Raw genomic sequence first — 16,096 nt, 5'->3', positions numbered from 1 at the left:
CTGTTACTGCTCAAGGCAAACAGGCAGGAATTTACAAAGGAGGACTTCCCATGGCCGGCAAAACCAAAGAGCTGGATGAGAACACGATTGAAGGACTCATGAGGTAACTGGTAACTCTTTATATAGTTGGTGAGTTGTTCGGTATCAAATCGATCGGTCACTTTGTAGATCTTGGATTTGGTAGCTGAAAGGAGGCAGAATAATAATCAATTACAGGATGGGCAAGAAGTGACGTGATAATTACTTCTAATGTTGGTAATAAGAGCCGGTACAATCAATGGGACCGGCCTAAGATCCACTTTCTGAAGAGTGATTGGATAGTAGAACTTTTGTAATACTGGCACCATGTTTTGTGTTTCCAGGGGACATTTCCTCACCTGACATATCTTGGTCCGTCTTTAAGATGACTTTTTCTATAACTTCTAATGAGCTCAAAAATTCTTTGAGGAGGTCTTCAGCCTTTACAAAAGTGGAGCAAAATGTTAGCTTCATTTCTTATAAAATGTGTACAAATATTGTAAAAAAATAAATTGTCCTTAAAGTGGAACTAAACGTTCAACAAACGTCTGACATGTCATAGTGACATGTAATAGTGGCATGTCAGAAGTTTTGATTGGTGGGGTCCTAGCACTGAGACCCCCACCAATCGCTCAAACGAAGTGGCAGAAGCGCCCATGTGAGCGCTCAGTCTCTTAGTTTCTGTTCAGCTTTTTCCGGAAAGCCGATGTATCGGAGTGCGGGCGCATAGACTTTATATTGAGTCCATCCTCCGATACATTTATTTCCAGAGAAAGCCGAACAGACACAAAGCAGCCGAGCGATCACACGAGACCTTCAGCTGCTTCGTTCTAGCGATTGGTGGGGGTCTCAGTGCTCGGACCCCCCCCCCCCCACCGATCCAAACTTCTGACATGTCACTATTATATCTCACTATGACAGGTCAGAAGTTTGTTAAATGTTTAGTTACACTTTAAGCAGTAGCCGTTCGGTAAGATGCACCATATTCATTTAGAGGCACACGTCTCTTAATAAATTTGGTGCATCTTAGATTTTCCATGCGCCATAAACTGAAGTCTACACCAGAAATAAATTGGCATAGATTTCCACTATAGGTAACGCCAATTTTTTCCATAAATTATAGTAAATGTGTTGGGCTACAGGAAAAATATATAATCTCCCTACAGATCCTTTCCAGGTTGGATGGAAACTCTGGCCCCAGTGCTGGAAGGCAGCAACACCGCTGAGCCACCATGCTACTCCCCGCACCAAGAAGACATCCGAGAAAAAGCAATTCTCATGAACATAGAAACAATGTCGGAGGAGCCTTACTCGTACCTTGACCCCTTTGTCTCGTGTTTGGGTATATTCCTGTATTATTAGGTTCTTGTCGGTAATAAACGCCTCGTGTCCTCCGGGGACGTGATATTTGTTCTCCTTGAGATTTCGGTCTAGTTTACTCTTCAGCTGTCCCAGGACGTCATTACATCTCTGCAGGGAAGAATCTTCACACATTTTCCAGATTTCATCTTTTTTCTTCAGTAAGTCAGCCTGCTCACAAGAAAAAAAAAAATCACTATATTTTTTTTGCATTCATTATAAATTGTCAACTTTACTATAGAATAGAAAGAGAAAACGGGAGAAACTGGCGACACATTAAGATTTCCACATTGTTGCTGCTGGAAGATCTGCCATTGCTATGTGCTCCCAGGTTCGGCCCCAGGTATATGTGGGCCCTTGGGCTACAGAGCATATTTACCCATATAGCCCCCCAAGCCCAGTGATCTCCGACATCTGCCCGGTTTTGCCTGGGGCTCACTCACGCTCTGACTTCAACATTGGGCACGCAATGTAAATGAAGGATCTGCCAGAATTGCATTTGGAAGGAACATTATCTTGATGCCGATTTTTAACTGAAACAAGATTGTAGGCTATATGGGAGCGGCCTGTACCATGAGCTCGTCCCGATATTCTTCTTGACTCTTTTCATGTTTGATATACAACTTGTTAAATCCTTGCACGGCCTCCTCTACTGCGGCCTCGTGGATCTGCTGGAATTCTTGATGGCTGTTCACATTTTGGGTAGACATCTTGTTTCCATAAACCTCAGTAGATCTGTTCATCACTTTTCTGTTTTCATTGGTGAACATGTCTGACATAGAACTTTCTAGAAAAACAATATCCTGCCTTTTAACAACATCAATGTACGACTGGAGAAGGTGCGCAAATCCTGTAAAGAAAAAGGGGAAAACCTTATGTATACAGGTCAATGTGGATGTAAATATCATAGAGTATGACAACGATATCTGCTGCAACGGGACGAACTTCAATTTTTTGTTTCCAGATAAACCTAAATACCGTATTTTTCGGACTATAAGACGCAGTTTTTAGCAAGAAAAAATCTTGCTAAAAAGTCCCTGCGTCTTATAGTCGGCAGTCAAGGGACCCAGCAGCGCCGGGCACCCTGACCGCTCCTTACTTAACCCCTTCCTGACCCATGATGTGCCGGCGCTACATTGAGCTGGGAGGGGATAATGTTTGGAGCGAAGCGGGCTCACGCGCTGATCTCGCTCCATACTCTGCAGGTGTCAGCCATGTTTTACAGCTGACAAGCTGCTCTAACACCCAGAAAAAGCGATGGTGCTGTTCCTGGCCTTTTAACTAGTTAACTGCTGTGGTCAATACCGACCGTGGCATTTATAGGGTTTTCCCATTAAGCATATTTATGACATATCCACAGGATATGCCATAAACGTCAGATAGATGTGAGTCCCACCTCTGGGGCCCGCACCTATCTCTAGAACGGGGCCCCCTAAGCCCATTCTTTCTTACTCGCTCCGAAGTCTCCCGGCCACTTCCTGGTTAGGTGGTCGGGAGTTATGGAAACAGCCGAGTGCTCGCTGAGCTACGCTGCTTCCGTGACTGCCATTCAATACTATGGGAGTTACGGAAACAGCGTAGCTCGGTGAGTTACGCTGTTTCCGTAACTCATCCATGTATTGCAGTGTATTGTACCAGCAATCTAATGATCGTTATTTCAAGTACCCTAGGGGAACTAATAAAATGTGTAAAAAAAAAAAAACGCCCGATACATTTTCAGGAGTGTAAAAAAAATATTAAAAGTTAAAAAAAAATCTTTTTCCCATTTTTTCCCCAACCACAATGTAAAAAATAAAAAAAAGGAATAAAATAAAAAGTGATAAAAAAATCGTATTTACCAAAAAATGCCTCTCAGAATGCGGTGAAACAGAACAAATGATTTCTTTTAACAAATAGTTTTTGCTTTTATAAAACTAGTAAAAGTAGTAAAAAATGAAATTTTTTCCAATTTTTTGTTGTCTAAAACATGGGTGCATCTTATAGTCCGAAAAATACGGTAGTTATTAATTCTCTGACAACCCTTTTGTAATATAAGTAAAATATCTAATAACCAAAGGACGAGACATGGTATCATGTTAATAAGAGAGAGCTGAATTGGGTTCAATGTTCAGATTTATAGACCAACATGGTCATATCATTCAGGATAACCCCGTTTTGGTGCCAGATTGGCCAACCCCAAACTCACTGGATCCAGTTACGACCGCTCCTCCTTTCAGTCTTTTTGGTGGAACTTCCCGTAGAATAAACTCATAGAAGACTTTGGTCTCCTCTACAAATGTTGATTGAAGCTTCGTCTCAGACACGTGGTCCATTGTTCCCAGAATCTCTTTGTCTGATGATGGAAAATCAAACACGAAGCATTTTCTCTTGGGAAAAAAATTTCGGATTGTTTCTCGGGCTCTATTTTGTTCTTGGGTCCTCGGGGTTTTTACAGCTATAATATAAGGAGGTCAGAAATACAGTAAGAATATATATTGCTGTACGTGTCACCCAAAACAGGAATTTTATGTAAAAAACAATGTTCTGCCTCCAACAAACAAAACTATGGTGTCCAATGGGAATTATCTGTAAAAATGTGTGGAGCAGTTTCCCACAGTAACAATTATATTACAGGGATCGGATACTATGAGAAATTGCTCCATTATTTGTTTGCTGTAGTATAATGTAAGAGGTCGCTTCTGTTCTACTAAATGAGGAATCTCCTCTCAGAGCTCCATGGTTCTGTCTGCCGAGGATAACAAGAACTTTGGTCAGGAAATATTTGTAGCAATTGTAGCTCGATAAGATGTCAATGGTGATACTCACGAGTTATATCCTTCAGGGAGTTTTCCAGGTACTCATCGGCAGTGGCGGGTCGACCATTTATCTCTAATTTGAGGGTGGCATCTCGTAGAGTCCAAACCAATAGTGGCAGCATGTGATCGTCGTCCGTCTGTACATCTTGATCGTTCTGCTTGGAAACTGTCTCTGTGATGAACCGGTGGACACCCGTCATGGTGCTGGGTTATTATTTTAAGGAGAATTGTGAAATGAGCGAAGTTCAGGCAAACATTTCACATGTGGTTTGAAGAATAAGGAAAAAGTTTTGGATTTATATTTTCAAGAACCAAATATGGAAATACCTTAAGAGATCGGCTGCTGCCCGTCTGCAGAGCCGCCATATGGAAACAGATATTACAGGTGAAAAATACAAAAAGTTTTGGAGCTGTTCTCCTGTGCAGTGGCTGGCGAAGCCCGGATAGCATGGTTTTTTAATATTTATAAATCTATAGAATTTGTAAAAAAGAGTCTGGTAACTCAGAAGAATGACCCCAACCCAAACAGTTGATTTTTTTGTGTAATTTTTTTTAACTTTTCAACTTGATAACTCAGAATGTTCAAAGAAGCCACTGAGACCAGGTGACAGCCATCCAGCACCACCACTATATAGAATTATCTAGAGTTGTGCCGGGTTTATAACCATTCAAGGTGAGTGATTACCCACACAGCACATCGAGATCACGCTGTGCTGTCATTAAGTCCCACACAAACGTTAGCGAAGTGTCGGGATTGGGAATAGACATCGCATCCTGGCTGGAGGTGTCGTCTATTCACTCTCAAGACACTTCAGTAAAGTTAATGTGTGAGTAAGTGACAGCACAGCGTGATCTCGCAAGATCACGATGTCTGAGTACATGGATGGAGAGAAGTGTATGATGCTGATTGGTCACTGATTGTTAACTGATTGGTCAGCGTCATACACTTCTCTCCACAATGCCCACTTGGTCAAAAGCTAAAAAACACCCAGTTGGGCATTAAGAAATTCATTATCATAAATCTAAAATTGTTTATAACTTGGTCAAAATTGCTAATTTTTCTAAATAAAAAACACTGCTGTAATCTACATTACAGCGCCGATCATATTATGTAGGAAATAGGGCACTTATAATCTGGTGACAGAGCCTCTTTATTACTAGGACCACTGTTATCTATATTACAGCGCTGATCACATTATGTGGGAGACAGGACACATATAATCTGGTGACAGCCTCTTTATTACTAGGACCACTGTTATCTACATTATAGCGCCAATCACATTATGTAGGAGACAGGGCACTTATAATCTGGTGACAGCCTCTTTATTACTAGGACCACTGTTATCTATATTACAGCGCCGATCACATTATGTAGGAGACAGGACACTTATAATGTGGTGACAGCCTCTTTATTACTAGGACCACTGTTATCTACATTACAGCGCTGATCACATTATGTAGGAGACAGGACACTTATAATGTGGTGACAGCCTCTTTATTACTAGGACCACTGTTATCTACATTACAGCACTGATCACATTATGTGGGAGACAGGACACTTATAATCTGGTGACAGCCTCTTTATTACTAGGACCACTGTTACCTACATTACAGCGCCGATCACATTATATAGAAGACAGGACACATACTCTGGTGACAGCCTCTTTATTACTAGGACCACTGCTATCTACATTACAGCACTGATCACATTATGTAGGAGACAGGGCACTTATAATCTGGTGACAGCCTCTTTATTACTAGGACCACTGTTATCTACATTACAGCGCCGATCACATTATGTAGGAGAGAGGGCGCTTATAATGTGGTGACAGCCTCTTTATTACTAGGACCACTGTTATCTACATTACAGTGCCGATCACATTATGTAGGAGAGAGGGCGCTTATAATGTGGTGACAGCCTCTTTATTACTAGGACCACTGTTATCTACATTACAGTGCCGATCACATTATGTAGGAGAGAGGGCGCTTATAATGTGGTGACAGCTGCTTTAACTAGTATTTGAATGCAGCTAATATTCAAGAGCCGGACTCCAGCTCTTTTCTGTCGTCTACGTTGTAGCTTGACACCCAACACCTGATAGTCATCATGATCTTACACCTGGAAGGATACTACAGTTTCTTCACAGCATCTTGGTCTATAGTAGCCTTACTGTTATAGATGACAGCACTGCTCATGAGCATGGCCAGGGACAGGATCATACAGTCATTCTGCTGGTTGGCCTGAAAGACATTGTGTATGTAAATGACAATAGTGAAGCTTCCAGGAAAAGTTCCCAGATAGAAGATTGTCCTGACTTACCTTCCCCACATCTCCAATCCCTTCTGTGTCCAGCAGGATGAGCGTGTGGCCACTTTTCTTAGGATGAGGGATACATTGCATCCAGATGCCTTTTGTATTTGCACTTAATGTATGTCCTAAAGAGAAGCCACCTACAGATGGAGTAGACACCATGTACATTACGCTGTCTATCTGATAAAGCCTAAACTCATATAGAAAAATTCATCAATCCAAAGAAAAGCATAAAAGAAAAAGCGGCAGCTCACCATCCTACATAAAAATCCTTTTTATTTCTGCTCATAAAATGTCCATAAACAATGGGTGAGGGAGGATGATCCCAGCGAGCAACAGCCTGTTTCGTGTAACAACACTTCTTCTGGCCCGATCACCTGGTGAACAGGCCAGAGGAAGTGTTGTTACACGAAATAGGCTGTTGCCCGCTGGGATCATCCTCCCCAGAGCCGTAGCTAGGGGTTTAGCACAGGGGAGGCAAAACATATATGAGTGGGCCCCAATCCAGTGGGCCCCCCTTACACATGTTTACAACTGAAGAGGTGCATTCTAATTATATACCAGCCATCATCCCTGTATATAACCCCCATCATCCCTGTATATACCAGCAATCATCCTTGTTTATAACCCACATCATCTTTGTATAGAACCCTCATCATCCCTGTATATAACTCCCATCATCCCTGTATATAACCCCTACCATCTCTGTATATACCAGCCAGTACATATACACAGCCCCAGAACAACACTCAAAACTCAGTATTTAAATACAGCACCAGAACCAGGCTCAATACATATATACAACACCAAAACCAAGCTCAGTACATATATACAGCACCAGAACCAAGATTAGTACATATATACAGCATCAAAACTAAAATCAGAACATATATATGACACCAGAACCAAGCCCAGTACATATATACATCACCAGAACAAAGCTCAGTACATATATACAGCATCAAAACTAAAATCAGAACATATATATGACACCAGAACCAAGCCCAGTACATATATACAGCACCAGAACAAAACTCAGTACATATATACAACACCAGAACCAAGATCAGTATATTAATACAACACCAGAACCAAGCTCAATACATATATACAGCAACAGAACAAAGCTCAGTACATATATACAACACCATAACCAAGCCCAATACATATATACAACACCAGAACAAAGATCAGTACATATGCACAACACCAGAACTAAGCTCAGCACATTTATACAGCACCGTAACCAAGCTCAGTACATATATATAACATATAAAACCAAGCTCAGTACATATATACAGCACCGGAACCATACTCAGTACATATATAAAACACCAGAACTAAGCTCAATAAATATATACAACACCAGAACAAAGCTCATTACATATATAAAGCACCAGAACAAAGCTCAATACATATATACAGCACCAGAACAAAGGTTAGTACATATATACAACACCAAAACCAAGCTCAGTACATATATACAGCACCAGAACAAAGCTCAGTACATAACTACAGCACCAGAACGGAGCTCAGTACATATATACAGCACCAGAACGAAGCTCAGTACATATATACAATACCAGCACAAATACAGCTCAATTAAGTGCAAACCCTGCTGTATAGGTTTGTACGGCGTAAAACTACAGCTCCCAGCACGGCCCAAACAATAGTAAGTATATGCTGGGAGATGTTGTTTCACAAAAACAAATACCACCCATCATCTCGCTGCAGATCATACAGTGACTACAGTGTGGATTAGAGGCAGAATAAACATTTACATTAAAGGGGTTTTCCCACAAGGGACATTTATGACATCCACAGGATATGTCATAAATGTCAGATAGATGCGGGTCCCACCTCTGCATCTATCTAACATTTATGACATATCCTGTGGATATGTCATAAATGTCCCTCGTGGGAAAACCCCTTTAAGTGACTCACCGTTGACGTCTCAGATTCTAGTTGTAATTATTCTCTTTTCTTCTCTATCTGGTTCAGACCTCTATGACGACTTCTCCCGGCCACAGCACATTTCTGCAGTTTGCCGCTCAGATGTCTTCGGCTTCTCATTTTCAAACATTTCTGCACCTATAAACGAAGATAAAATTTTCATGGTGCCGCACTCAACGCCCTAAATATAATAGCACCATACACTGCACCTCTAATTATAATAGCACCATACACTGTGTCCCACACACACACAAACACAAACACACAGTGCTCCCTGTAGATAGGGCCCCCATAGAGCCCCCTATAGATAGTGACCCCATAGATTCCCCTGTAGGTGGTACCCACATACAGCCCTACATATAGCCCTCCCTGTAGATAGCGCTCTACAACTAGATCCCCCTGTAGATAGTGCCCCACATATAGCCCCGCTCTAGATAGTGCCCTACATACAGCCTCCCCTGTAGATTGGGTCCCTTATATAGCGCCCCCCACGTAGATAATGCCACTCACACTTTTAAGTGGAAAAATAAATGAAAATACTCACGTTAATCCCGTCCCTGCACCGTCCTGTATAAATGCAGGCCTTCTCTCTTCTGAGCAGGTCTGCTGGGGCTGAACGACGGGCCCGGGACCACCGCCACCCTGCCCCCCTCCACCCCCGCTAGCTACGCCATTGATCCTCCCTCACACCTTGTCTATGGACATTTTATGAGCAGAAATAAAAAGGATTTTTATGCAGTATAGTGAGTTGCCGCTTCTTCTTTGGATTGATGGATAGGTAGATACTTATTCTTGAGCTGAGCACCACCATTACCTGTTATATAAACACCCCCCCAGACATATCCGCTCCTAAGATAAAGCGAAGCCTGTGAGTAGTGCCGACCTATTGACTTTTGTTTGTTTTATGAAAATCCAAGCCAATGTCCTCTGTATGTGCAGGAAGCCGCATGGACAGAGTGTGGACAGCTTGACAGAGATAGAAAATGGAGGTCAATGTTGTTATTGTGAATGATGAAGGTCAAACATTTGGCCCTATGCCGGTTGATGTTCTACCAGCTCTGGTCTTTCTGTTTTTGGAGGTTGTGCTCTATGAGCTGCTCCTACACTTGTTAACAACAACTCTGCTGGTTGAGTTGTGGAGACGGTAACTCTGTAGAAATTCACAAAGTTTAGTTTGAGTTTGATGGTATTTGGTTCAGTCTCGGAACCATTGTGGTCAGCTGGTGGTACCGTCTTTTTGCTATGTGCAGGGTTTGCTACTAAATAAACCAAGACATTGAAACCTATTCAACTATATATATAACCTGACACAAATACTCACAGAGGAGAAAGATCTGCAAGTGCATGATAGGCAAGACAAAGAGATGGGGGCAGTGGCAGACCAACACTAAATCTGTACCGAGGTCCCCCTACCATGTGCCATTTCTAATACCAGTATCTTCTTATGTGTAGAAGAGAAGCCTTTGGGTCCCCTCATGAACCTGGTGCCACTGCTACCCTCACACCCACTATAGCTGTGCCTCCGAGTATATCAGTTATGACTGTGGACAATGTGGTGAGGACTTGTGCGCTGCTTCAGTGGAGTCACGAAGAGGGACGTAGATCATTGGGGGGCTCAGCCTTTGTCATGTCTCTAATGTGAGATTTTTTAGATTGCTACCTGCATGTTGGCTTAGTTTACAGACACATAATAATAATCCAGATCTGGTAAGCAAGGTGCCTGGGGAGATTCATGGCGTTCAATCTACGTCTCTCCTAACAGGGATGACATCTCAGTCTATACTTTATTACTTTAGCTTAAAAATATTTACAACCCTGTTAATACATTGAACCTATAATCTCTACATCATTAGAAAGTTACTGATGAGCATGACTAGACAGTCACAAGATCCCTACACATGTATAATTCCAATATGGCGGCTACGTGATACATTGAGATGTTACATGCAAGTGACGTATTCAAAAAGTTTCTTCTCTTAGTTGTCTGAGCAAAAATATTCAATTATTTTACTTAGAATGGGCCAGGATCTGCCAATACCCCAACACATTTTGGAACACATTAAGTAATTTGATTATTTAATCCGATCGTTAAATCTGATTATTATTGATATGAGTCAGGGAATAAATAGATTCAATGGTTGAGTTAAATGAGAATATCTCAAACCTCTACTTCCATGGTGGCCATAGACATCATACATAACCCCTGACCTCTGAGACATTGACGCTCCTCTTACCTTCTGATTCTCCAGAGAGTTTGTTCAGTAGATAGGATTTCCCGGACCGGTACGGCCCTACAATGGACACCACAACCAGTGGCTGCGAAATATTCTCCAGAACCTTCTTGGCTTCTTCATTTACAGATGACGGTTTGTCTCCAGGATTCTCGATCAGACATATGGGTTCGGATATCTTTGGGATTGGAGCCATGATGACCTGCAAATGTCAAGATCAATTTTTGTTATATATTCCAGATTAAGGCCCCATGCACACAACCGTAAAAAACCTCAGTTGGACCCATTCGCTTTCATTGAACACGGACACCTTTTCGTAGCACTACGGAAGGGTGTCAGTGCCGTGGAAATGTTACGGAAATTATGGAACATGTCCGTTCTTTTGCATTTTGCGGGCCGTGCTCCCATACTTCGTATGGGAGCACGGCCCGAAAATGCGGCTGTCAGTCGGCGGCCGGCCGTGCCCGCAATCGTGATTGCGGGCACGGTCGTGTGCATGAGGCCTAAAACTCAAAGTCCGCTGCCATAGTCTCCGGGTTCTGCTGCTATAGTCTCCGGGGTCTGCTGCCATAGTCTCCGGGGTCCGCTGCCATAGTCTCCGGGGTCCGCTGCCATAGTCTCCGGGGTCCGCTGCCATAGTCTCCGGGGTCCGCTGCCATAGTCTCCGGGGTCCGCTGCCATAGTCTCCGGGGTCCACTGCCATAGTCTCTGGGGTCCGCTGCCATAGTCTCCGGGGTCCGCTGCCATAGTCTCCGGGGTCCGCTGCCATAGTCTCCGGGGATGATAGTGAGGCTAAGGAACATGTCGTCTACAGGTGAGGTATCTAAATTGGTGTTTCTCAAATCCAGGCTTCATTCGACCCCAACACGACATAGTTATTAATGAGGTTATACTATATACATAATGGAGTCCTCCTGTGAGAAAAGCTCCTTTGTAACCTGCACTGCCAGCTCAGTATTATCATAGGGGCACTGGACCGAGAGCAAACAGTCAGAATACAGCTGTAATATTTCTGCCAAAGATTTAAAAAAAAACAAAAAAACTCTATTGGTGGTTATGAGCATGATAACAATAAGCTGCCCGAGGCAGGAAGTGTTGTCATAGGGATACAGGCAGAGATTCTTTTCTCACAGAAGGTTAGAACTTCAACCCCTTATAGCTCTGCAATCATTGGAACAAGATATTTTCTTTTTTTCCCATATTTATTTTCCACATTCTCCCTTGTGCTTTGTAAATTAAAGCAGATCAAGGAGAACAACTTCACCAAGAGAACGGCACCCTTATGCACGAGGAAAGGCGGATATTTTACGTTGTTTTGTCCGGCCCTGAAGTATATTCGGTATATTGTCATTTACAGTTTGAGAAGATTTTCTAGCAAAAGATTCAAAAATTTAATATATTTGGAAATTGTGTTTTCCTAGGGGCAGCGGCTGGGAGGGGGCCCTATGGTACTTGTGTATTTTTCATGTAATATGTCGTCCTCCACCTGCAGGTAACATCTCTAGTCCTGCCTATATACGCCGTATATGTCGGACGTCCCCTCGTTGCTGCATCGGCCAATGACTATATCCGGACTCCAGAGCTTCCATTTCTGAACCTGAGGGGCAGTTGTGTAGCTGTCTTTATATCGTACGGGGGCCGCAGAGAGGCGCACTCTCTGATTTCTTCACTTTCTCAGGCTTTTATGTCGCCTTATAAACGTTGTGTAAGAGTTTTTCTAAAAAAAATATATTAAGATGAGAAGTGAAACTGCTCTGTGAACTCTTCAGACACAACTAGTTCTGCAAAATTGTGTTGCATTTAAAAAAAAAAAACACACAATCTCCAGTAAATTTCATATAAGCGGCTGAGATCAGCTCCAATAAAAAGCGAAAACTGGAAGATATTTTGTATAATTATATAAAAAAGACAAATGCCCAACATTCAAATCCATAGCTGGCTACCCAACCCCCCCCCCCCCCCCCCACCCGGCGTCCAAACCCACATCCGAACATTAACGGACCATTATTCTCCCCTGACCTCACAGGCACAATTGGGTTAATTTCTTGCAACAGCGTTGAACAATGTCTGAACTTTCTTTCAGTGATTGTCCCTGTTCACACCATTGGAATAAAACGATCTGCTCCATTTTTAGTTTTGAATGGTTTTGGGGGTTGTGAGTGAAAGCACTGGTCAGTGTCACTCAAGTCAATCCCTCTACTGAGGACCAGGACGCAACCCTTTGTTCTTCAGAATAGTGGGGATCCAGATCTTCACCTCTCTGACTTGTATATCTTGTTTGATATATCACAAAGTGATAGATGGAATTGCATTTTTAATCCTCTTACTGTAAATAATCCTTTCTGTAGAAATAATGGAAATGGCTTTCCTCCATATGTAACTCCTGATCCCTCATGTGTTGTACACGATCTGTCCGGCCTAAGACTTTGCATTTGGTATCTTTTTTGTTTTAAGTCACACCTCCAATCCCCACCCATACACCGGCTCAGCCCACGCAGTATCATGGTCCCATAGTGCCTCCCACACAGTATAATACCAAATAGCTGCCCCCACACAGTATAATGCCCCCACAGCTGCCACCATACTGTATACTGACCCATAGATGCCCTCATACAGTATAAAACCAACACAGATTCCCCCATACAGTATAATGCCCACATAGTTGCCCCCATACAGTATAATGCCCACACAGATGCCCCCATACAGTAAAATGCCCACACATATGCCCCCATACATTATAATGCCAAAGCAAATTCCCCCATGCAGCATAATGCCCCATAGCTGCCCCTATGCAAGATAATGCCCCCATTGCTGCCCCATACAGTGTAATACCCCCCTAGCTGCCCCATACAGTATAATGCCCCATAACTGCCCTATACATTATAATGCCCCCAAAGCTGCCCCCATACAGCATAATGCCTTATAGCTGCCCCATAGGGTATAATGCCACCTATATGTCCTAATGCAGTATAATGCCCCCTTAGCTGCCCCTAGTGCCAGTGCCCTTGTAGATCATGACGCAGTGCCCATGTAGATAGTGCCCCTATATAGTGCCACAGTGTCTATCTAGATAGTGCAACACCCCCTTGAAAATAGCGCCACCCCGTGTAGATAGCGCCATCGGGACTCCCTCTAGGAGCGGAATCTCCAGCCAGAGCATAGGCCAGATATTTCACTTCTAGAGGGAAGCCTTGGTTTCACTCTCCGTATATGGACAGTGACGTCAGTGGCTACTCCTTTAGCGGAATCCCCGTTGCCGACTCTGGCCGGGGATTCTGCTCCACGAGGAGCCCCTGACGTCAATGTCCATATATGGACAATGACCTCAGGGGTTTCCTCTAGGATCGGAATCCCTGGCCAGATCATCGGCAACGGGGATTCTGCTCAAAGAGTAGCCACTGACGTCACTATCCATATATGGACAGTAACGTCAAGGGCTTGCCAGAGCACAGCGCTTAAAGTAGCTCTGTGCCTGGGGATTCCTTAGCGCTTCCTCCGGAGCTCCTTCTGCTTCTCCTCTCTGAACTAATTCTGAAGCAGGGAGCTGATGGTTCCCTGCTTCAGAATTGGGTTCAACTGTATCTGCGTCCTGAGGACGCAGATATAGTTGACAGCGGGACATACACCTGGCCGCTCAAGACAGCGGGACACCGCCCGAAATCCGGGACAGTCCCGCTGAATCCGGGACGGTTGAGAGGTATGGTTAGCCTATGGCAGAGCAAAGAGATACCTCCCTGATCTGTTATAGCATTCAATAGTATCTGTGTCCGAATGTGGCGTCGCTCCCGCAATAGCAGCCATAGTGGCTGCAAGCGGAGCCTCCGGGCACGGGTGCCCCATTGCAGCCACTGTGACTACTACAGCGGTAGTTAGGCCAGTCACATAGTTGCATAGTTACCTAGTTATATAGTCACATAGTTACGCAGTCACATAGTCAAGTAGTCACATAGTCACATAGTTACATAGTCTTATAGTTACATAGTTACATAGTTACATAGTCACATAGTTATATAGTTACATAGTCACATAGCCACATAGTCACATAGTCACATAGTTACATAGTCACATAGTCACATACTTACATAGTCACATAGTTACATAATCAGTTACATAGTTTTATAGGTCGAAAAAAGACACAACCTTTGTGTTCAACCTTTCTTAATAAATTACCTGCCATTTATTGCTGGTTTAATTATAACTCTCAATGCCATTCGTAAATAAATAGGCATCTAGACTTGTTTTAAATGCGGACATAGTATCTGCCATCACTACCTCCTGGGGTAGGACATTCCATAGTTTGACTGCTCTAACTGTAAAGAACCCTTTCCTATAATGATGTCTGAAACGTCTTTCTTCCACACACAATGGATCTCCCCTGGTCCTTTGTAGGGTTCTTGGGTAGCTCCCCCATTCTTCTCCTGGTTTCCCCTGTGTGTGTCTGTTTTCAATATTTAACTTTATTAACAGCATGACATCCCCTAGAGACAGGCAGACATTTTATACAAGTACATACACGCACAGTGACGGTGTTCATCATTATTTCACCATTACTCCTATTTTCGAAGCACATGGATGTGTCCTCTATGTGACCGTAACACAGGCATGTCATGTAACCCTATTGCTGACTGAATGCTAGGGGTCACATGATATGTGGGGGGCTGATATCACATGATGTGTGGGGGGTTATACCACATGGTGTGTGGGGGTGATGTCACATGATGTGGGGGGTGATATCACATGATGTGTTGGGGGTTATGCCACATGGTGTGTGGGGGTGATGTCACATGATGTGGGGGGTGATAGATGGTGTGTGGGGCTGATGTCACATGATGTGGGGGGTTATGCCACATGTTGTGTGGGGGTGTTGTCACATGATGTGGGGGGTGATACATGATGTGTGGGTGATGTCACATGATGTGTGAGTGTGATGTCACATAATGTGTGGGGGTGATGTCACATGATGTGTGGGGGGTGATGTCACATGATGTGTGGGGGGTGATGTCACATGATGTGTGGGGGGTGATGTCACATGATGTGTGGGGGGTGATGTCACATGATGTGTGGGGGGTGATGTCACATGACTGATGTCATGTTTAGTCACATAGAGGCATTACACAGGACTGATGGGTGGACTATACAATTCTACTGTGAAGAGATAGAAATACTTCACTAGTAGAAGATGGATTTGTGAGCAGAACGCGTATATTAGAAAACTGTATGACTTCATATTCTACAAATAAATATAAACTGGACAACCCCTTTAAGGTATTTAAAGCATTAAAAATGTCACAGACAGAGAACTTACATTAAAGTCAAAGTCCTAGAAGAAGCAACTTCTCACCTTCGTGTTTTAGCGCTTTGTTTTGCTTCAAGATCCACCAGGACTTCCCTCTGTCGGAGCTCAGTGAAAATTATAAAACAGATCTCAG

The 16,096-nt window shown here is 43.3% G+C and overlaps 1 protein-coding gene across 1 annotated transcript in view; it reads right to left on the bottom strand.

The window, feature by feature from the left end:
* The window catches only part of LOC142656099 (guanylate-binding protein 6-like), a 30,606-nt gene extending 14,510 nt beyond the window's left edge, over positions 1-16,096 (bottom strand). Inside the window, exons 1-10 of the mRNA XM_075830970.1 lie at positions 16,009-16,096; positions 10,671-10,869; positions 6,493-6,623; positions 6,304-6,413; positions 4,183-4,376; positions 3,563-3,811; positions 1,950-2,227; positions 1,336-1,548; positions 378-459; positions 1-184 (exon numbers count right to left, since the gene is read on the bottom strand). The exon at positions 1-184 is cut by the window's left edge and continues 152 nt beyond it. Coding sequence (XP_075687085.1) covers positions 1-184; positions 378-459; positions 1,336-1,548; positions 1,950-2,227; positions 3,563-3,811; positions 4,183-4,376; positions 6,304-6,413; positions 6,493-6,623; positions 10,671-10,863 — 1,634 coding nt within the window. The 5' untranslated portion in view covers positions 10,864-10,869; positions 16,009-16,096. The remainder of the gene's footprint in view (positions 185-377; positions 460-1,335; positions 1,549-1,949; positions 2,228-3,562; positions 3,812-4,182; positions 4,377-6,303; positions 6,414-6,492; positions 6,624-10,670; positions 10,870-16,008) is intronic.

This window comes from Rhinoderma darwinii, chromosome 6 (genome assembly GCF_050947455.1).
Source record: "Rhinoderma darwinii isolate aRhiDar2 chromosome 6, aRhiDar2.hap1, whole genome shotgun sequence".
Classification (NCBI taxonomy): domain Eukaryota; kingdom Metazoa; phylum Chordata; class Amphibia; order Anura; family Rhinodermatidae; genus Rhinoderma; species Rhinoderma darwinii.
This window is presented reverse-complemented; position numbering and strand designations above follow the sequence as displayed.